The sequence below is a fragment of the Leptosomus discolor genome, chromosome 3 (assembly GCF_034619465.1).
Source record: "Leptosomus discolor isolate bLepDis1 chromosome 3, bLepDis1.hap2, whole genome shotgun sequence".
NCBI lineage: Eukaryota > Metazoa > Chordata > Aves > Leptosomiformes > Leptosomidae > Leptosomus > Leptosomus discolor.
The window spans coordinates 62,480,780-62,503,584 of NC_141393.1; the positions used below are offsets into that span (position 1 = coordinate 62,480,780).

Genomic DNA, 22,805 nt, shown 5'->3' on the forward strand with positions numbered 1-22,805 from the left:
TTGTGGGTGGGGAGGGCAGCACAACGGATCACTGCAGCTCATGTGCATCAGCACCGCTGGTGGGGAACTTGGTGGGAGTTCCCACAGTAATTCCTTGAATTTGTAGGGATCTTACGGTGAGCTATTAACCTAATTTATGCTGCAAGCTATGCATACATTTTTATAGTTCTGTAAACCCCACGTGTTTTATGCAACTCACATGCACTTTTGAAAATACTAAATTTAAGTCGTTTTTAAACCCTCATGTCCCCAGAAATTCCGCATCCGGCTCACAAAAGAAAGCTTTTAGTAAATACTAGAGATAAATATTTTTCTTAGGGAATACATAGATACCACATTTCATCTTTCCTACTTGCCTGCACAGTATTTCATCTTCTTCAGCTTGTTTTTAGTTCTAGAGATTTCCCACAGCTGTGTGGGAGAACATAAATCGTGTTACGTGAAAGATATGTGCATAAGTATATGTAAGCGTATTTATGTTACATTGCATGCACATCCAGCTCAAAAAAGGATATTCATAAGCAGCAGGGAGAAAAAATTGTGTATGAAGACATCAGTGAATGAAGATGAGTTTCAGGAGACAACTCAGTTTTCTCAGTGTTTGTTGCCATCATGTCTCAGAGCCTGGGGTAACCACACCTCGCTCTGCCCTTCTGTGCACCACGTGCATTTTATGGACCTATCAAGACATCAGGAACATGCCTGGATGGATTTTCTGGCCATAGAGCCAAAAGACTTAGACTGTATTGGAGAGAAAGAAATCTGGAAGGATTGTTAGCACCAGTCCATCAGCATAAGGTTGTGTCAGACAAGATCTTTGATTAAAGATGGGAAAAAAATGATAGTTGAAGTAAAATAAACATAAACATGAGAGTGCCTCATGTCCAGGGCCATTCCTGATCGGTTTTTCAGAAGATCTCTTAACTAGACTTACTGATACACATAACAATATGTACGTAATCTACTTTGGACATCTTAGATTATAAGAGCAGGTTCTGTAGCCAGGAAGGAAATGCCTGCGAAGCTAACCTTGAATGCCTGTTTTCTGCTACTGCTGTGTGATAGGATGCCCAATAAATCATCACGCTTGCTATTCCTCAGGAAAGTACACAATTAAAACTGTGTTTTCTTACCACGCATATGGTATCTGGCATCAGGTGTAGCACACGTACACATTGCCATATGGACCATTTCTCAAAGGCTTGGATGGATGAGTTTTGCAAGGGTAGTGTTTTCCTCCCCTGGTGTTAAATACAAGTCAGTAAGAGGAAAAATCTGGTGCAAGTCCAGGGTAGCTCTGAAAAACTCTGTAAAGTTGATCTGAGCCAAGGGGGATTATTTTTTTTCCCCTTATTCACTCAGATATTATATAACTACAATACATCCCCAGTTTATGAACTGTAAAACCTGCTCAGTGCTCAGGACTGGCTTTGACCACCCAGTCTTGAGACACCTCATCCTCCAGCGGACAGTGTAGGCCCTCATAGGGCTGGGAGCGTGGAGAGTACAAGGCTGAGCTGATGCTAGTTCTGGTTCATCACAGACTCCAGGCATTTTGAGAGGCTCCGCAAAAGAGAGGAGGCACGGAGACACCAGCTCGTCCTTATGTATGCTGCCACAACAATGAGAACTGGGCTCACTGTGAGAGACCAGAAGGTGGTCTCCAATGACAATGCCACCTGATTATCACCAGAGACTTTAAGTAATCTGTAAGGTCCTTCTTGATCTCAGAGGCTGGGTGGAGGAGATACAGGACCTAGGGCGCAAGGAGGCACCTTTCTTCCCTGGAGATGAGTTGCTGTGGGATGCTGAGAACAATCTAAAGTCTAAACAATTGTATTCACTCAGAAAAATGATCTGAAGCCATTTCTACTACTCATTATGGATTCTGGGTTTTCTGTAATCGGACAGTCCTCTCCAAGGAGCTACAAGTAACCTGAACAGCTCGCTGTCTGCGAGGAGAATGGCCCCATCACATTAGGGACCATTGAAACATTGATTGTTGAAGGCCATTTAGGTTTAGAGAAGACATGCTCCACATCTGAAAAGAAAAATCAGATAAAATGTAAAGAAAAAAATATCCAAAACTGACAGGTAAGTTGAGGGCTGGGGCAGATCTCCCAGCTGACGACACGAAATGAGAAAAGCAAGTACAGCAATTTTGTAAGAAAGGCATGCTGTTAAAAGAAAAGAGACGTGAACATAGTTTGACACAGCTGAAAGTTTCAGAGGTAGGGACTAACAAGGTTACATCTATAGGTGAAATACATAGCGAGAACAGAGAGAACCATTTGGAGAGCCAGCTGTGTGCACGCTGATAGTGTGGGCAACCTAAATCTCAGCCAGCTATCAAGAGATGTTGTGTGTAGAGGGTAGAGGCTGGTCCTACAGGAGAAGTCATCACAGTTAGTTTTCCTCATTCTCTAAAGTTACATCCATTTCTGTCCTGGCACAGAACCACTGACATGCTGCACTATGTGTCCGAGATTCATGGAGTTACGATGTTTTGGAGGCCGTTCGAATTTTCGCTCTGCAGACTTCATACCAGGGAACATATGGTCAGCTCATACTCCGAAATATGGACTGACTTTTCTGCCTTAGCAGCTGAGTATTAATATAAAGGAGCTCCATTTTAACACTGGCGAAGAAGATATGGTCAATCAGATGTTACTTTGGCAGAAAAAACCCCACATGAGATAGTAGGTTTGTCTGCATGTTCTGTCTTCTGGATATTTAGTATCATGTATATCAGACTGCACTCTGATTTTTGCAGATCTGTTAAAAACTCTGTGCTGCCTGCAGAAGGCAGAGGTGTAAGTGCAGTCTGCTGCAAATGCCAGGTTTTTTTCACAGGAAGACCACAGCCTGCAGCAGGGAGATCATCTCTCTGCATCGTGACACACAAAGCACCCTTTGGCAGGAGAGGGGCTTGCAAAAGATCCTCTTACACTGAGGCCACTGGGTGTTCTGTGGCAAATAGCTAAACATGAACACCTTCAGTCTGAAAATGGCCTGAAAAACCTTTCTCTGCAAAACAAAAAATTAAAACTGTGTAGGGAAGAACAGGGCAATAATCTTTTTAATAAGGAAGCTACATGTTTAAATCTCACTTGAGCTTATTTATAATTCAGAGTGCTTAATGTGGGGACTTAGCTCTTAGGAAGGGGCTAATTATTCCCAACTAAGCCCCACGCCTGTGGTGGCTTTTGGAAGAGACTTGGTCTGTCTGTCAGCCGGAGCATGTGGGAGCCCCGGGGCTGGGGAGCAGGAGGGATGGTGAGCAGAAACCGGGCATTCACCCTGGGGTAAAGGGCTGGTCACAGCTTGTCTGATGGCTTCATAACATTCCCACTGCTATATCAAAATGACACACTGCAAATGATAGCCTGTAATTTATCTACTGACTATCTATTTGGCTCAAATACATTTGTTGATCCCTCCCATTTTCTATGACTCTTCTGTCTGCAGTTTGTTGAAAACGGAGGAATTGCTAGAGTTAAATGACTCCTTAATTACTATTTTTTTCATATTTCTTCATACCCCTCAAAAGCTACACCACTATTTCGTAAACGTGCATTTTAAAGAGAGTTCTTTTTTATGTCTAAAATATGATTTATTCATAAAAATGCCCAGAAGAAACGATTCTGGGAAATAAAAGAGGAGGTACTGCAGGTACGGTTGGGATGACCGTGTGCTGCCAACCCCCTGGAGCGCCTGCCTTCACCAGCCTGGGCGTTCTGCCTGCCTGCCGCCCTCCCGGCAGGGACGTGCCCCGAGACTGAAACACCCTCGGCACAAAGTGCTCCAGCCACCAACACCCACCAGGAGAGCGGGGCAAGACAGAAATAATAGTACCCAATAATAATAATAAAAAAGTATTTGAAAAGTAAGACAGAAAAAGGAGCATCTCGTTGGATTTTTGAGATTACCTGTTACTTTTCTCTAAAAATTTGTGCAAGCTCCAAAATTAGCACACTCGCTTCAAAAGACCAGGATCTCCCAAAATAGCCACGAGGGACACTGCACCAAAGGAAGGAGAAAGAAGGTGAAATCTACAGGTGCTTGGGTTGCTTGATTTGGTTTTGAACATTAAAGATTTTGTTTCACTGAAACATCTTCTGTGACTCATAAATTGCTCACTCGAAAGTGCAGTATTTCTCAAGTAAAAATGAACTAATATCTGAGGGAATAAACTAAGCATGTATTAAAATCCTAATTTTCATAGCATTTTATGATTCATTAATAAGTTCTGCTTTTATTGAAAAGCAAGAAATACTTTCTATTTGTTATAAAGTCATCAAAAAATTCATACTTATTTCTGTGCAATGCTTTTGTACAGTTTTAGTTTGAACCTCTGTATTTCACCAAGATTGTAATCTTACTCTCATTTCTCAGTTCCTTCACAAAGACCCAATTATTTGACCATCTTAGTTTCAATATTCTTCTCCTGACAACTGTATTTTAACAAGAATTTTTTTTTCAGCCTTTTAAAAGACCTTAAGAAGACATGAGGACTTCTAGGAATACCTTTAATTGTTCCTGAAGGGATACTCAGACTTCTGGAATGGTCCTGATAAAAATGATATTTTTCTGAGAAGCCTTCCTCAGAAACCCCCTGACCACAGACAGTGTAATGTTACTTGATCCCAGAGCAATGGATCACGATACTGACTGTCACTTAATTGGAACTTAATACCAAATATCCCATGAATGGTACTTACAAGTATTGTTAAAAAAAAAAATAAGGACAAAAGTCCCATAACTTGAAACCAAAAGGAACCGTCTTTTGTATGGGAGGGGTGTGATTTTTGTTTATCCAAAGTCAAAGGAAAGAATCCTATAAACTATCAGTTTGTGTTGGGTACTAGTGTTTGCACTGCTGTCTTTAAACTGTTAATTAATCCCCTCATTTACTCTGCGTAGAGCTCCACACTGTTCCCCCTTGAGGTCTTGGGAAGCGGCCAGCCGCGTGTTTGACATCAGGGAACCAATGATTCAATGACATGCGATGCCTTCACGAACTGAAAAACTTCCCTTTGGGACCATGAGCCAGGCCATTAAATTCATATAAAATATTAATCACAGAACTTCAAGTCCCCAAAGGGTTGTAGCATGAACCATCTACGTCACCACCATGTGCCCACTGGTGTGATATTTAGCTGTCCCATGCACATAGTTTTTCTCATGTAAGGGCTGATGAAAGACCCTGACTCCCCCACGAGCCATCCCACATCCCAGGGGATGCACGCTTCGGGTGTCTTCCAGGGAGGTCTTGCTCATCCATGTAAGCAGCAGCTTCTTGCAGCACGTCTGCAGCTGAGGAAGCACTCGGGTAGGAGTCAGCAGTGCAAGTGGTTGCATTTAGGGTGTACGACCACCCAACTAGGTATTGTATGCCAAGAGGGGTGCGTCACAATAGCTCATCCTGTACCGCATGAATACTGCAAATTTCTGCAACTGAACGAATTGCTCAGGCGCCCAGTCCCAGCTGGTGTCAGCAGCAGCCCAAAGCCCTGTTCAGTGACAGGGAAACATGTCAGGCCACCAGGCTGGAAGATTTCCTCGCTGCTGGGGGTCCTGGCTGGAGCTGATGATTGGGAGAAGCAGGCATCCACGTTCAATAAAAAATGCAAAGCAATGGGGTTGCTGAAAGTAGTGCAACATGGAGCTGTAAACCTAGAGCTGAGCCAAGCCGCTTCCTCAAGTGGCAAAAAATGAGGAGTTTATGTCAAGACAGGAAAAGAAGGGGTGTTCTCCATAAACCCAGTCCAGGAGCAGGACACAAAGGCTTTGTAAAGCCCCAAGGCATCTGAGCCCCAAACTAACGTTATCTTTGTCAGCATAATATGCTGGTGTTGAAGTCATTACTTCTGCAATGAGCTGATGCCAACATGTACAACACACAGCCAACAGGCAATCTGCAGGTTTCTCTGGTGGCTCAGGACAGCTGAGAGCAGATTCTTGTCTGTCCTTGCTTCCTCCCGAAGCTTGGACAGACAATGCTGGCAGGTGCCAGGGGCTAAGTGGAGAGGCAGAGGAGCAGACACCTATGTGCAGGACTCCCCTGCTTGGCTCCTCTCATCCACCACACAAGTAAAACCTCCCTGATCACAGTCAATCTTGGCCTGTCACTGCTGATCATCCCTGCCCTGGTCTATCTCTGAAGGTTTGCTGGCTCACCTCCAAACACTTCCAGCTCGCTTGCAAGGAACAGATGTTTCAGCTCAGTCTGGTAATGCTTCACCTGAACGAGGAGCACAGCGCTAGCGCCGTAATGAAGCTGTTGCCTGCAAGATGAGTAATGATGGCATAAGGGATGCATATCACTGCCATTGCTGATCAGGTTAAATCACTGAATTATTCTGCATTCTTCTCTTAGACACCTAAAGGGAACTTGCTTCACTTTTGGTCTAATGCAGCAATAAATCCACTTCCATTTAGGAAAGGTGGCTGCACGCTATGGTGGCTCAGGACACAACATCTCGAGTGGGGCAGGAGCTTGCTCCACCCTGCAGCCCGTGAGCACGTCATCGCCTCCAGCCTCAAAGGTTTGTCTCCTGCAGGACATCACCTTGATGAAGTGATGGCTCTGTGAGAAAACCCTTCATTACCTTTAGGGCTCTTACCAAGCAGCTGGGGGAGTGAGATGGGATCACTTCGAGAGTGAGACGATGGAACAGAGACTCCAGGCATTGCAAACCCAAACCCATGAAACAGGAAACAATCATCACCAATTTTAAGATATCAGGGACAAAGCAGCTCAAGCCAAAGAGGTCTTTTCGGATGGCAGCATTGCCAGGCTGTTTGAAGGACTTGCTAACTGGACTTTGAATTACGGAGTTGGGAAAGTGTGGTTCAGTGGCGAGATCCTTCACACAACTTGATTACTACTGGGAGTATCTTCGCTGTGCAAGGGTAAGTGGGGTGTGGATGGGAGCAATTTCTCGTAGATCAGGAATTACATAATGCACAACTGCAGATATATTAAAGGGAAAGAGTGGTGTGAAATAACCCTCACCAGCAATGATACCTGTTAGATTTTTAGAATCTAGTAGGACAAAAGACACAAGCCAGAAACTTTTGTTCCTAAAACTTTCAGTTTTAAAACCATTTTCAGGCAAGAGATGGAGCATTTTAAAAGAAGAGCTCAGACTGTACGCACATAAAGCCTTGGAAATCTGATAATAATTCATGTCAGTTAAGTATTTTCAGCCTGAAAAACCAGGTTCAGAGTACTTGCACTTCAACAAAATACTTATTTCTGTCACGTGTGGATAACATCTGAGAAACGGTGGTTCTCTAGCAGAAGTGCAAGTGGAACGAAATATTTGACATTATCTGTGCTCCTATCGAGCTTTGTTTGTTTCTTAGGATTTAGCTAGAAGTATTAAAAAAGCCTCTTTGCTTCTCCCCCCACTCCCAATACCACCTTTCTGTAGCAGTCTGCTTCAGGAAGAGTCTTGTAGGAATCACACTGCCTGTTCAGGCACTAGCATTGCCTTTTGTCCTGTAATTGAATTGGATCGGCTCTCAGACTCAGTCTTCCCAGACAGCCCTATCATTTGAGTGCTCCGAAGATGTATTACACTAATATATCGTCAGAACGACATTGCTGTGATGATACATTAATACAATACATCTTCACAGCTTCAGGGCTGTCCAGAAACAATAGGATGGGCATTAGATTCAGTTCAGTCATATCACACTCATGCACACATGCCCCAACAGCAAATGAAATGTGTTAGAGAAGGAGAGGAGTCATCTTGTGAATGTGTTCAAGTCTAAATTCAGGCTAATTTCTGAATAAGTGTAGCTTTCCTCAGTGTTAGTGAAAAATCTGTTATTTTGCATGTGCTAAACAGTCCTTACAGGGTTTTTGGGGGGGTTGTTGGGTTATTTTGGAAACGCTTAAGCGTTGCTGTTCTCTGGAAACAGGACTGAATGAATGATGAGAGTGTCCTGGTGCTAGGAATTTCCTTTCGCTTGACATGGGAAAACTGTCTTCATTCAACTAAACTGACAATTTCTGAAAATCTGCTTTCCCAAATGCATGCATATCCGCATGTCCAGTTTACCCTCATATTGCAGGAAAAGAACTAGAAATTAGACAATGGGGATAAAACACTGAGAAAAGGGCAAGAGATCAGGGAAGAACTGGGAATTATGAAACTAGAAGTCACCAGGGATGCAGGCTGAGCTGTTACAAAGGCAGAGGGGGACCATTCAATATGAACAAGGCAGAGAAGCCAGGATGCTATGGTCAGCAAGCACTCCACACACTCCACACAACTACAAATAAAACAGGAGATTCCTATGTCTCAATCTTATTTTTCTTCTTTTTTTCGCCTGCAGACAGTGGCTGTGAAACCCGCTAGCAAAATGTACATCAACATGTCTGACTCCTTGTTGAGCTAGCGATGCAACAATGCTCAGTCTACGCTAGCGGGTAATGCAGCATGATAGGAGTGGTTGTGGAGATTAACACAGTGCTGAGGACCTAATGAGCACTGTGTGGGGATCTGGGGTGGCTTTGCTTTGGAGCAGATCTGTCCAGGCTGCATGGGCTCAACTCCTGCTCGTGGCAGGACCATGCATAGCTCACTCCAGGACAGCATCCACCAGATTTCCTCCATTTCAGGGGATGGAGTTCGTGCACTTTGGGTGCATCCATATCAGCATTTTAGTTTGGACCAGGAGCGCACTTCTGAGGTGAACCTCTTGGTTGCCCTCACTTCTCGCACCACACTTGGTGCTGCAGAGTCTGTGTGTGAAGCCCAGCCTTGCGCTTGAATCCACGGGGTAACAGTGTGATGCCAACATGAACCGACTAGTGAAAACGTGTGTCTGAAACACATGAACTTCCTCTAACAACACTTGTGCTAAATATCACGACAGCAAAGTCAAGAGTGCGGCTACTCTTGCAAACTTTTTACGCCCCTCTCTCTCTTTGCATTTGATATAGACCCATCCTGGTCACTGTTGTCTAAAAGCAGCTGTGCTTCTTTGAAGCACCTTGTTTCCCCCAGCATCCACCCAGATATTTAGCTAATTTGGCAAAACATAACCGTAAACGTCTGACCAACCGCCTCATCTGCTCTGCTAGCTCTCACTGCATCCGTCCCCGGAGAGAGAGCAGCCCCTCCGGTGCCTCCGTGCACGTGCTGTGGTGGCAACTGCCAAAACAACCTGCTGGGATGTAGAGAGATGGCCCACTTTTCTCCCTTTGCTTAATTCAAGCAAATGAAATACTTCTCTATCCTGAACATTAGAGTATGGTGTGTATTTTCAAAAAGCGTCATTTTAAGGGAGTTAGGTAGAAAAAACTTTGATTTTTCCAGAAGTCTTTCTGAAACTATGGAATTTAACCTATTTCGATTCAGGCAGGCAATGCCAGGTTTTCCTAGTTAGCCTGTCCTAAGCAGCAAAGAGCTCAGGCGGTGTCTGCTTCTGCTGCTGGCCCCTGCTCGGCTCAGGGACCTGAGCATGGCCGCTCTGCTGTGTCACCCGCATGTCCCGGGGCATCAGTCCCACTGCGGCTGGGACAACTCACCTTTGGAAAGTTTTGTCAAAACCAAAGTGGAAACGAGTTTCGACACGCACCGCCTGAACTTTGCAAAGTAGTAACAGTTTATCAAACGATTTCTGAATGGCTTGTGTTGTTACTGCTCCTGGCGACGCTGGCAGAGCTCGCCTTTCTGAACCAGCAGTGTAACACACCCAGTGTGCGTACAGGTGTTAAGAGCTGGAATTCTGTTTCAGGCAGACCTTAATTCTTTAAAATTCTGGTTTCATTCTTAAACTATTGATGCTGCACTTTGTTCTTAAATGTCAGTACAAAATAAGTAATACCTGCAATTTATTCAGATGACATTTCAACAATACGAGATTTTCAGATTACAAACTACAGCCCCCTGTTTCTCATGGTGTTACACTGAATGTGTAGATTTTGTGGATTTACATAATGGGTTTGTGTAATGAATATTTATATAATGAAAGCATTTGCATAATGACTGCAAGTTAAACATGCACAATAAAGATTCCAGGCCAATAATTTATGTACTAAGTTAAAAATCATCTCTAAATACGTTTTATATTTATTCCTACTAAGGGTTCATTTTATCTCTTGTTCAAAAAAATTGAATCCGACCTTATCCAAGTAAAGGCTGCATTGATGCAAATCAGGATAGTATGTTGGAATTAGTCTACATTGAATCATTTGTATTCAGAGATTTCAGTTTCTTATCTTTTAGTAGCAGCTTTGACAAAAAATTTCAGAATACTCTAAATATGATTTGTTAATATAATTTAGTGTTGCATTTTAGATGCAATGCTTGCATGTAAGCCTCATTAGTGCCATTGGGAATTACAGGAGAAAACTGGTAGAAATTATAAAGTGCAGATGAAGCTTACATTTAGATAAAGGTAATTTGCGGCAAACAGAATATAAACCGTTACAGAAATCTGACGTTTTCAACTCTCTTGCATTTTATTTTCTAATAAATCCAGGCTTCTTGTTTGCCAGACTGGTAATTGGATTTGAGTGCCATTTATAACTGTCTGTACACTAGAACATACACCTGACCACAAAAGTGGTCCAGCCTTACTGAAATGGGGAAATTCTTCTTTGTTTGGTAGACTAGTGGGCAGAACATATTCTGTAAATTACATGTTTGCTTCCATCACATTTTATAAGATTTTTGAGCAAAAAGTAATTTGGATCCTGTGTTGTCCCACTCCAGACAGAGTTCTGTCCATTAATCAACCAGGGGACAGCCAAGGCCTCATTGGTGCTTGCCTCTTGGAAGAAATGGGGTTTGTGACGATTCATCCCTGTAATGTAGCATTTGCAGCAAGTTTGCCAGGCCTCAGCACTAAGGCTTGTCAGAGCATCTCTGCCTGGACTTGTCCTGCCCTGCCTGCAGCTTTGTCCTGCCTGGTTCAGCTGGTGCAGCATCTCCTCCAACAGAGCAGGCATCCCCGGCTAATCTGTATTCCTCCCCGCGAAGGATCCTGGGTGCTGACAACTCACCATAACAACCCCCCACCACAATGAAGCCACCAGCCTTCAGCCCCCGTGGAGAGGGAAAGTTGCACTAATCATCGGGAAAAGGGGCAGAAACCAAGCGTGTCTGTAACAACTTTAACTGTGTTAATGTTCTTTGCTTTTGGTAAATCACAGAGTCACTGAATGGTTTGGGTTAGAAGGGACCTTCAAAGATCATTTAGGCCATCCCCCTGCCACGGGAAGGGAATATTAGATCCAGGCTAATGGTGGTTCTTGAGTTGGGTGCATACCTCACTGTTTTCGTAATTAATTATACGTGCTTGTCCTGAAGGGCCCCTCCAGACAAGGGAGACACGGACATCCTGGAAGGATCCCAGCAGAGGGACATGAGGGTGATGAAGGGGCCAGAGCATCTGAACCGGGGAGTAGCTGAGGCAGGTGGGGTCTCAGCCTGGGGAGGGGAGGGCTTGGGGGTCCTGTACCTGATGGACCCAGACTCTCCTCAGAGGTGCTGGTGACAGGACAAGAGGCAATTGTCTCTCACTGGGACACAGAAACTTCCATTTAAACATGAAAAAAGTTTTTTTTTACCTGTGAGCATGATCAAACACCAGCACAGGTTGCCCAGAGAGTCTGTGGTGTCTCCATTTTTGGAGATACTCAAATCCAACTGGACACATTCTGAGCAGGAGCTGGTCCAGCTGATCTCCCGAGGTCCCTGCCCACCTCAGACCGTCTGTGGTTTTCCATTTTTTTTAAGTATCAAGTATGTTAAGCCCATGTTGGTGTTTCATCTAACTGATCACTACCTGGCGAGAGAGTAAGTGAGGTAAAACCAATCCAACATGCTGCCCTTTCCCAAAGAAAATCCTAAAAGAAGAAGGGTATGGGATTCGCAGAATCACCTGCCAGCTACTTGGTCAAGATGCTCCAGCAGAGAGGATGAAATAGGAAGCATGTGGTAAATGTGTGTTGCTGTCTGCTACAGGTGCTATACCCAAGAAGGGCTGAGGAGGCAGAACGAAGCGGGTATTGGGCAAAGGAAGAGAAACAAAGCACAGGCTGTGACTGCCTGCCCTTAAGTCTTCAGCAGTGAGAAAACATACCCGTCTGCCTGCACTTTGATGTGCTGGATGCTTGGTGAGAGCTCATCATCACTGCACCGTGAGCACTCTGATTTACTCTCCCTGCACCGTGATACCTTTGATTAGTCTTTTCCTCGAATTCCATTTTCAGTTCTCATTGTGGTAGGTGTAATGGGTCTGCACTGAATGATCACATTTTTCCTCTCAGTCCTCATTCTCGGTCCTTTGGTCAAGACACAAAATCAGTGGGTTCACTGAAAGCCCTTGTGATTACGTGCATTAATTTTGTCTGAAATCAAGACGAAGAGGATCTAATTCCTCCTCAGAACCCTTCTCCAGCCTGAGTGCACTAATTCTCCTTTTATGCTTTTTTCCTCTCCACGAAAATTGTAACAGCTCCTTTCTGTAGACAATCTAATGCTTTAAGCTATTACAGCAAAGTATCACCACAGTTTCCAATAAAATTTTATTTGACATTTAGTTAAAATCCATTTTTTGCTACAACTGAATTTTTTTCCCTAGTCCCTTGATGGACACTTCAAGCAGAATTCATTGTCATTGTCTTAAAGGTCAAAAGTGGTTTTGGGTATTTTTTTTTCTCAGATCTTCTTTTGTAAAGCAAACTGTTACTCAGGATTATGAGACACTACGGTAAGCTGTGACAGTCCATGAAACCATTCTTCCCTGCGATTACATGGATTTCGTGAAAGTTGTGTGAGCAAACAGAAAGACCTTCACTGTAAAACCAATTATCATTGTAGAGTCCCTATAAAAGAACCAGCACAACACCAGTCTTGCATGCAAGAGCCAGCTGGAAGTGGGCGGTGTCTCCTTTCAGAAACACAAACCCCGTCGGGATTTCCAGAGGCAGTAGCTCTGAGATAAGGAGCGGTGATCCCCCCACCTCCGAGCAAGACAGACCCTGCTTTGCTCGCGGGGAGCTCACGTCAGTGGCTCCACACCATGTCAACCAGTGCAGATATGCCTGGAACGTTAGCTAAAAGTTTTTCTTTAAGTGTGTTACGAGGATTAAAAGTATAAATGCAAATATTAAATAGAAACTGTGTTTTTAGATGCCATTTTTTTTGCAACTTTTCATATATATAATTCCATTTGTTCAATAAAACCATTCTAACAAGCTATGGTGTACCATGGACTAATGGTTCAATGGTAGCTACATTAAATTAAATCTATTGCATGATGTCTCCATGTTTTATCTTTTGGTCCTGCTTCTAGAGAGCCCCGTGTGTTCTTGATTATTTTTTTGTTTTGCTTTCAACTGGAATTGTTTGGTAAATGTCTGCATTTACCTGTTAAAATGGGCTTAAAAATACAGCTATATTCAGGGTGCCTGTATTTCTACATTCCTCTATTACAGCAGCATTATAGTTTTCACCAATCTCAGCTGAAATCTGCAGAAGCTTTGATTTTCTAAAGGTCTAGTTAGGCACACAGTTTTTAAGGCATCCAGAAGTGATGCTGTCACACTGCCAAAACTGAAAACGCGAAGCCTGTTACTGGTGAAACACTGCAGAAAGCTCCAGGTGAGAGGTAGTCGTGCTTACCAGAAGGAGAGATGTGTCTCCAGGAAATGGAAGGCTCTGGCTTCCCCGTGGCCAGGCATACCAGAGTGACATTACTTCCTTCGTTCACTACGATGTCGCTCGAAATACGAAATATCTTCGGAGAAACTGGAACGAAACAAGGAGAAAGTTGTCAAGGAAAGCTGTAGAATCAGCACAATCCTGCCAGAGCACTATGAGCTGAGGAGCGCTGCGGTACCCATATTGCCATTACTGATAAAAATACTTGCAGAACTATGCAAAACCCTTGTTTAGGTGTGACCACAGCTATTTCCAGCACATTTGCAGAAGCTCAGCCATGGATTTGAAATGCTACGAGTAAGAAAGCAACAGATTCCTCGATTTTGTGCCAAGCATGGTATTGTTATCAAGTTCCCAGTAAACTGCTACTGATGGATGCTCTTGTTTAAGAGAAGGTTGAGCTTGCTTGTGACAATTTGCAAAGAAGACGAAATTAAATTTTTTCTTGTACTTTTAAAAATAATAGTGCCAATTACAGCTACTCCATGTGTACTTGGAGAGTCACATCTGTTCATGGAGAAGACTAAAATGCATTTACTTCTGTTGCTTTGCATTGCTTTTAGCCTTGCAGTAGCAACATGGCTAAGAAAAAAAAAGCTAGATTGTTTTCTTTCATTTCATCAGCAAAATTCTTCACCGAATGACATTTTCTGTACTACTTATACATCTGGGAATAAAAGAACAGAGTTCCACATGGACGGAAGATGATGGAAAACATCAGATGGCCTACCCTCGAGGGAATACTTTACTTCTTGTTATGTTACATTGCGAGGAAAAGAACTCAGGGTCCCAGCCATGAAGGCAAGAATTCTGGATTTCAGAATGAAGCTTTCTTTCTAAAGATTTATGTATTTCTTTACATGTCTTATTATTACATTTGATATAGAAATCAAATCAATATGGGAACAAGGCACACCCTTATTGATGTTTCTAAAAAGCACTATTCTTTATATGGTAAATAACAAATTTTGTACAAACAACTGTAAAAGATACAGATCTTCCATGTGGGTGTTTCAGAACCTTCTGTTATGACTGCTTTCAAACCAAAGTGCTCTGCAAGGTACATGGGTACCAATGGGAACCCAGCACTCAACTTCCTTCTGCACAAACCTCTCCTGTCCTCAAGGAGACCGCTAACGGCCACCACCAACATGTCCACCCCATGCCAGCTATGCCATGCCATGCCCCTTCCTTGGGGTCCCCCATACCCTGAAACCCATACAGGTCTCCCCCACTCTCCCGTCCCAGATCAAGTTAACTGCCATTAACATTACGGCTTGGCAGTAGACAAAACATTGAAAGGAATTCTTACTTATATGTACAGAGTATGAAAAATAAATCTACTTCCTAAAGACAACTGGCGATGGATCATTCTATCAGAAATGTAGATATTCATCTGAGAGTAGGATATCATGAGTAATGGGGCATATGCAATGGCTTTATTCAGTCTATAATATTTTAAAAGTATCTTCCTAAATCTGAGCTACTTATTCCTTTATCCTTCAAGAAAGAATGTACTTCCAGAAAGTCAAGTAAAGGAATCAAATAACTCAAAACAGTTCTTCTCACAAGTAAATACATACAATTGACTGATGCAATATCTATTTGGAACTGTGGAAATATCTTCCAGATTAAGTAAATGTTATGGTGTAATATTTCCAACAGCATGAAACTTCTCATTCAAGGTTCTGCACCTTTGAAGGTAGAAAAAGAGAGAGATCTGCTCATGTTCTGGCATTACTGAAGCAGTATCATAGAGGGATTTTTCACACCTGATACCTGATGTTATTTATTCAGGTGATTTTTATTTGCCTTAAACTTGTCACTAAACACAGAGGATGTGGCTAGAGCCTGCTGTGCTGCCACAATGGCACCTGGGGGGACAGTACAAACTAAACCAAGTTAAAGGAGGTCTCCTGATGCTCAGGCTGTGCCAGGGTCGGGATCAGGTTTAGTCCAGTCCCTTCCCTGCATCCGTCACCAGAAAATGGGTGGCTGAAATATCCTCTCGTTGTTCAGTATACTGATTTAATGAGTATCACTGATAAAAACAGATTAGAAATATGGTAACATTAATTTCAGTGGGAATGAGGAGCTTTTGGCACACTATTGCTGGTCCTTCAGCTCAGCTACTGTAGATCCAGTGAGCAGAGTGGCATAAGGATCCAGTAGAAAAGGTGGATCATATAAGCAATTGTAACCTGCTCAGTATACTGAACAACAAGTGGATATTTCAGCCACCCATTTGCTGGTGACGGATGCAGGGAAGGGACTGGACTAAACCTGATCCTGACCCTGGCACAGCCTGAGCACCAGGAGACCTCCTTTAACTTGAGAGCTGCTTTTTTCATTGCTATGGCTTTTTTGAATGTGGGAAAGGATGTCTTATTTTCATCACAATTTAGAATTATCAGGTAAAAAATCTGGGGCCTCAGCATAAGTGCATCCATCTTGTTTCTTAAAATATGTGCTGCCTTACTGTTTCCCCCTTTGAAATGTCCAATCAAAGTCTATGAGTATCAGGATTACAATGTATGTAGCTGGACATACAGGTCTGCTTCTTCCAAATATATTCTGCCCAGATAAAGGTGACGACAAGTCATGAATTATATTTTTTATAGTAACATTTATTAAATCATATGGTAGCCAGCTCCCTTTTCAGATTTTAATGTAATCAATCCCATTTTAGACACAATACGGACAATTCCAACAGAACATATAAAAACTGTGAGAGGAATTGGACCATAAGTACAGAAGTGCTACATCTGGGAGTTTGGCAAGAAAGATTTTACCACCAGATTCTAAGGAATCACCTGCTTCATCCCTCCCAGGTGTTGCAAGTACAGCTTTTTTACTTGTATTCCCTTAGCTGAAGCTTTGTATGCTTGCTTTTCAACAGAGTGACTTTTTTGGTGAAAGAGAAGTATTACATAGCCTCTTTTCCAGCATCCCCGATAGCCTTAAGCTCTTCATCCAAACGCTGGGCTGCATACCCACCTCTCTGTCTGCAACAATGATTTGACTTCTTTCCTGATTTTAATTTCATAACTAAGCAATAGACACGACGGGGGCAGGGGCGGGGGGGGGTGGGGTGGGGTGGGAAAGATGCTGCTTTCAGCAGCTTAACTGACTGTTCCTTTTGGACTGGAATTAATTTGTTGACCAATCTGTGCAAACACTTAGGCATCTCTAACTGCAAACGGGCAAACGGCAGTGAGCCCAGGAGCCTGCAATGCTCTGTCCAGCACACCTTGGAGCCCTCCCACGCTACTACGCAGTGCAGCTCTGCTGAACTGCGGTATTGGAGCACACAAGATGTTGTTTCGGGTCCGAGCTGCAGTGAAAGGCAGCATAAGTGTGCGACACAAGGGACGCTCATGGCAAAGCAGCACGTCACCAAAGTGCCATGGTCTGTTGTGATTCAGCCTTTGCTTCTGCAGAAGCATTAACGTTCAATCAAACACTTATTTTCAAAAGCCACACAAACTTCAGGAGGCAAAATCCTCCCCTCAAGGACGCACAAACACCCTTTGAGCATTGGGATTTCAGCAGAGCGTTTGCCTCCCCAGGAGCAGCCCCTGCTGGGGTCCCAGGGGCGAGGGCAATGCAGTGCCTTCATGGCCCAGCCCTGGCAGGTCTCTGCTCTTTTACAGATTTTCTGATCTCTCTGCCTGCCTGCAGCCATCGGTACAGTCAGTATATAACAGCTTTTGGCATTCCCGTGCACACAGAAGGAATTTGCGCCTCCAGATAATGTTTCGCGCTCCTTCCTATGGATCTCAGATTTGGACGTTGTCACTCAAAGGGCAAATCAACACTGTCAATTCTCTTCCTGCCTTTGGAGCCTACGGGACACAAGCGCGCACAGTCCTTGCTGGCAGTATGTCATGCCCCCATCCATTATATCCAAAATACGCCACAGCTGTATATGATTTTTAAATGTACCATATTTCATAATAGCATCTATGCTATATATGAGACCAGGGTTATAAACACGTAAGGTCTGTTGCATTTTTATCGGGGAAACAGAAACTCTCTGGTATAACGGTTCCTCCCTGATGGTTCTTCCAACAGCAAGCAGGTGCAGTGCACCCGCCACAAGTCACCGCGTCTCACGATGGCACCACCGGGACTCCTGATGTCATCGCCAGCTGCCTACCACAGCACTTTCCTCTCTGACTTCATTATTTGTGCCTGTATCTCAGTGAGCTCTTTCCCCCCATGCCCTGTTAGATGATCTATTACAGAACTACAAATGAGCTTTATGAAAAAAGGAAATGGTGGGCTGGGAGCTCTGTGGGTACAGCACCATGTTTGAGCCCTGTTTTTACACCCAGTGATTTTGTGTGCTCAGCATTGTACAGAACACAGATCCCATCGTCCTTGCCAAGATCCTAGTGGACAAATCCTCTCCAGATTTTGCTAAAGACTGGAAGGTCTGGTTCAGAAGACGTGTGCACGTTTTTGTTTCTTTTTGAGTCTTATTATCAGGAATTTTGCAGTCTTTCTAAGGGAAGATTTGAACTATGACGTGGTAGAAGATGGAGAATTTTAGAGATTTACAGAACGCAGATTAAGTGATTTTCTCTTAAGTACATGCTTTGTTCATTTTCTAATTGTCTGGGTTCTTCTTTAATCTAGGTTTTATAGTGGGGAAATTAAATAAAATCTAATAGAAGATGTCTGTAACTTATTACAATGACACTGAGCAGGTTGCATCGTTTATGCAATAATTTCCTAGGAAGATCTTCTTTCCCATGATAGAAATTGACTTCTGTAGTATTTCTGGAACGTCACAGTTTGAGTCAAATAATGATTTCTGGTATATTGGTATGCTGCTAATTTTTCTGCTATTTACTGACTGATAGGGATCATTACATTCAGATCACTAAAATCTGTGGAATTTATTAATTATGAGTATAATATATATGCATAATCATATTAATAATAATTTTAAAATGTTTATTTTGCCTATGTATTTCTTATGATACTTCTACAGACTCCGACCTATGAGCAGATTGTAATATCTGCTATGACGAGCTTCAAGTGAAGATTAAATCCTCTGCAGAGCTACTATCCATTTCAGCAACTACAGTCTTTCACCCATCCCACATGGCAACTGTGAAGGTCAGGAAAAAAATTAAATATAGCAACAAATAAACATTTATGCAGTATGTGGATTAAAGAAATACATAAGAGACAAGTTAACAAGCTAGGATGAAAGACAAATTAAAATTCCAAGTAAATTTTGTACAGGGGTCCAAAATGGAAAGCATTTTACAGTGATCTGACATTTTTTCTTAAAATGCTTTTAAATTAAAACCTTCCCATTTAGGACAAGGTATAGGGACTTTGTAGACATTAAATAGAGGTGGCAATAAAAACTGATCTTCTATTTCCTACAGTTTACCAAATGGCCCTACCGGGGGGGGGCAGTGGGGCAAAGGGACTGGGCGAAGAGCCTGGAGGGATTGCCCCGAAGGTGAACCCCTTCCTGGAGAGGCAGCAGCACAAACAGGGCTGCAAGTGCAGTCGTGCAACTCACAGCGGGTGCCACGGTGGTAACGCAAGATACAGCCTGGTGCAGTATCCCTGACACTGCCAAACGCTGGTGACAGGTCCAGAGCATCAGTGCGGCGTGAGAGAAATGGATGGAAACCACTGCCGGTACCTGGAGTGGCTGAAGAGTCATTGCTAAGTGACGGCCAAGCACCTGCGAGTTCGCAGAACTGATTTGCTATAACTCACCTGACGGTCTGATTCTCCAATTAAATATTTTAAGTGATTTGGGACCAATTCCCCATTTGCAAATTTCAAATTAAAGAGTTGCCCATGCCACATCAAATATTAAATGCACTTTAGCCTTTGGTCATTTTCTGGGAATCAAAATAAATCAAAATCAAAGCCAGAGATTTCTGTTATCTAAAAAAATGCAAAAATTGGAATGAGTATTTTTTGTTTTGCTGATGAAATTTAAGGTGATGCTAAACATTCTGGAAAAAGAGTTCCAGTTCAGCAAAGCTTCATCTTCTGTCCAAAAAGCAGTCTATTACATTTCACTACTTAAATTTGATTAATTGAGAGAAAAATACGGAGCAAAAGAGGAACATGGAGGAGCAGAGGATAATTCAGCCTCCCAGGTAGTCGTGCAGTTTTATGGTGTGATCCCAGTGTGCAAACCCATCCTCATGCAGTTTTAAATCTCCACCATCCCCTTCCTTATTGCATCTGCATGAACGCATTCTCTAAAAGGTTTCTGTAAATGATCAATAATAGGAAAATTTCAGCATTTTCCATTATTTCCTTTCTCCAGTTCTTTGTTGAGAATAGTTGCCGTACTCAGCTTTAACAAGTAATTTGTCAACATTATATGACAGCAAAAGAAACAGGGAGCAGACTCAAAAAAGTTGTTTACCTAGTCCGTTTGCACAGTATTTTGTTTAAATATTTATCAAAGCTTATATCCACTACAGTGTTAAATAAATGAATCACCTTTATTAGAAGTGCATACCAACAGAATGTGGCATGAGGGACACAGCGACATGTTTATTTTCCCTTGGGCTGTTTATAACAGAGAGAAATAAATTTGTTTCTGTTTCCAAAAGCAATTAAAACAAATGGCATGAAGATGAAGTTCAGACAAGCCTTAATAGCAAGCTACTATAAAACCAAGCATGCAATAATAATGATAACGTTAATAATAACAATCATCATTTTATTCCACCCTGATGCTACTAAAGCACAATTCATTGGAACCAGTCCACCAGCTCTAAGCCAGCTTGTAAATGGTAACAACCCACTGCCCAAATCTCGATGCCTTGAAGACAAATAAAACAGAGGCATGCGGCATTTGCCATCACAAAGGGCCCCACAGCTATCTCCGCAAAGACCGCTGTGAGCTGCAGAACACCACCCCAACGGGCTTCTGCAACCACGTGGGCTTGGCCCTTGTCCTCCCACCCTGTTCGGTGCCCCCCTGCCCTGACGGTGTGATGTTGCTCTGAGCCGCCGAGGCCTCATTGCACATCGTCACGGGAGTGAAATGATTGTTCATGATGTACAGACGAGCTTGTAAAGCACTGGGGACTCCTTGGTAGTAATAAAAACGGCCATCTCAATGTAATTTGCTACCATTAGTAGTCAGGAAACACTAGCTGAGCTGCACGCGCAGCCAAAATCTATAAAAAGAGCTCAGAAGAGGAGGGGATTATGATCTTCTCAGGCTCCCTGCATTTTAATTTCCTGATTGGATGTTTCTCTCTGGCATTTGGGAGCAGATGACTCTCTGATTCCACCAACCCGATGAATCCCACCAGGCTCCTGGACCCTGCATGCCCCTTCCCACCCCTCTGGCAGTGCAGGCATGGCAGGTGCTGAACATAGCGGCAGCGCAGGTGGCATGTCCTCAGCAGGAGGTGGTGGAGACACCACGCTCCTCCTCCCACCAGCACACACCACCCCTTGATGAGGGGCACTGAGGCAGCGTGACCATCTCCAGACCTTCCTAGAGCCTATCTCTGAATATACAATTTTTTTTCATGTATGCACAGATTTTGTAGTATTTTCTGTACATCTGCCTTTTAAAATTTAAAAAAATTTTCTCAATTTAGCTGTGAAAATGCAAAATACGTGGTTGGGTGTTTTTCACTCAGATACAGAAAGTCATCAGGTCTTGACCTTAGCTAACAATCTCCAGCGATCCATTCCACAGACAGATGGCAGCAGGTCCCTGGCTCGGTTCCTCACTCTCTCCCAGGCCTGGCAGTGATGGGAGCACGGGACAGACCTGGGTGCTACCCAAAACCTTTCCTCGGAGGTGGCCAACGGAGCCAGGGCCAGCGGTTCAGCCACCCGAGGCTTCTCACACCTTTGGCGATGGGACAGCTTGCCCGCAGCAGGCAAGGATGCTGCATTTCACTGGGGGTCACTGACGGCTGCCACTCTGAACCTCACCTTGCTGCAGTGGCAGGTTGGGGACCTTCATGACCTGACCTGTCTACTGTAGACACTGGAAAAAATAAGGTGAAACTTTGGAATCTCTCTGCAGACAGAGTAATTGATTGCTTTGCTTTCCTAATATGCATATTGATTTCATTAATTTGTATAATATCTAGAAATCACTAACATGACATAAGAAACAGATTATTGTTCTTCTTTTTACAGCTTGGACATAATAATTAGTTTTTATGACAAAAGCATAGAAAAATTAAAATGTGCTTATGAGGGTTATTAAAACCAGTGATGAACTCCATTTGCCACTAATTGAGAATCTATACGACTTTTCAGTTTGCAATCATCAGATACCCCAGCATCTGGAAAACCTTCCGATTTACAAATGATTCTGTTCCAAAAGTTTCCATAAATTTTAGCATATGCACTTGCATGAAGATTGCTTGTAAGAAAACCCTAATTTCCTATTCTTTCCTTCTCTTACCCTTCCCATCTTAGTCAGAAGGGCGAAGCAACTTCTGACTGAATAAACAGAAGCAACCATAACACTGAAATTTAGGGAAAAAAAAAAAAAAAGAGGAGGACAGTTAATCAAAGGAAATATTTGATGGAAAACAAAATCCCAGGTTGAAATGTGGTTATTAGGAATCAGTAATACGTTTGAGGCATATGTGAATGAAAAGAAGGGTACTGCATTAGCAGCTAGCAGGGTCTTCAACGGGCCTTTGGACCATCTGCAGAGCTCATCAATAACCATCATGAAGCAACAAAAAAGTAATAATATTGCCAGCCGCAGACCGCTGTGACTACTGTGAGGTGTATTAATTAGCAGAAACAGATGTAACTTATTTCCAGGAGATTACGCTGGCTGATGTCCCACGCAGCGGCTAGTGCTGCTAATCCAGCGCAGGGGCTAATTAGCTGGTGACAAATCTGTATGTGCTTGTGAAGCTTCAGCACTTGCTCTTGACCCCCAGCCACAAACACAAGTCTGCTTCCACACGGTTTGGAAGAGGACACCCTCCAGCCAGTGACTTCATGTAGAAAACAGATGATACCAAATAGTTGTGACCCCAAACTAAAAAGGGCAGGTTTGCAAAGGATGCCCTTAAAGGCTAGACTTTGCACAGATTACGATCAGCCAAGTGGTTAGTGAACGAA

General features: G+C 43.2%; 1 protein-coding gene across 2 annotated transcripts in view; it reads right to left on the bottom strand.

Moving 5' to 3' along the window:
• Positions 1–22,805, bottom strand: part of NEGR1 (neuronal growth regulator 1) — a 269,624-nt gene that overhangs the window by 86,528 nt on the left and 160,291 nt on the right. For both annotated transcript variants that reach the window (XM_086462209.1, XM_086462210.1), the window contains one exon: positions 13,656–13,781. In XM_086462209.1, the coding sequence (XP_086318335.1) occupies positions 13,656–13,781 (126 nt within the window). The remainder of the gene's footprint in view (positions 1–13,655; positions 13,782–22,805) is intronic.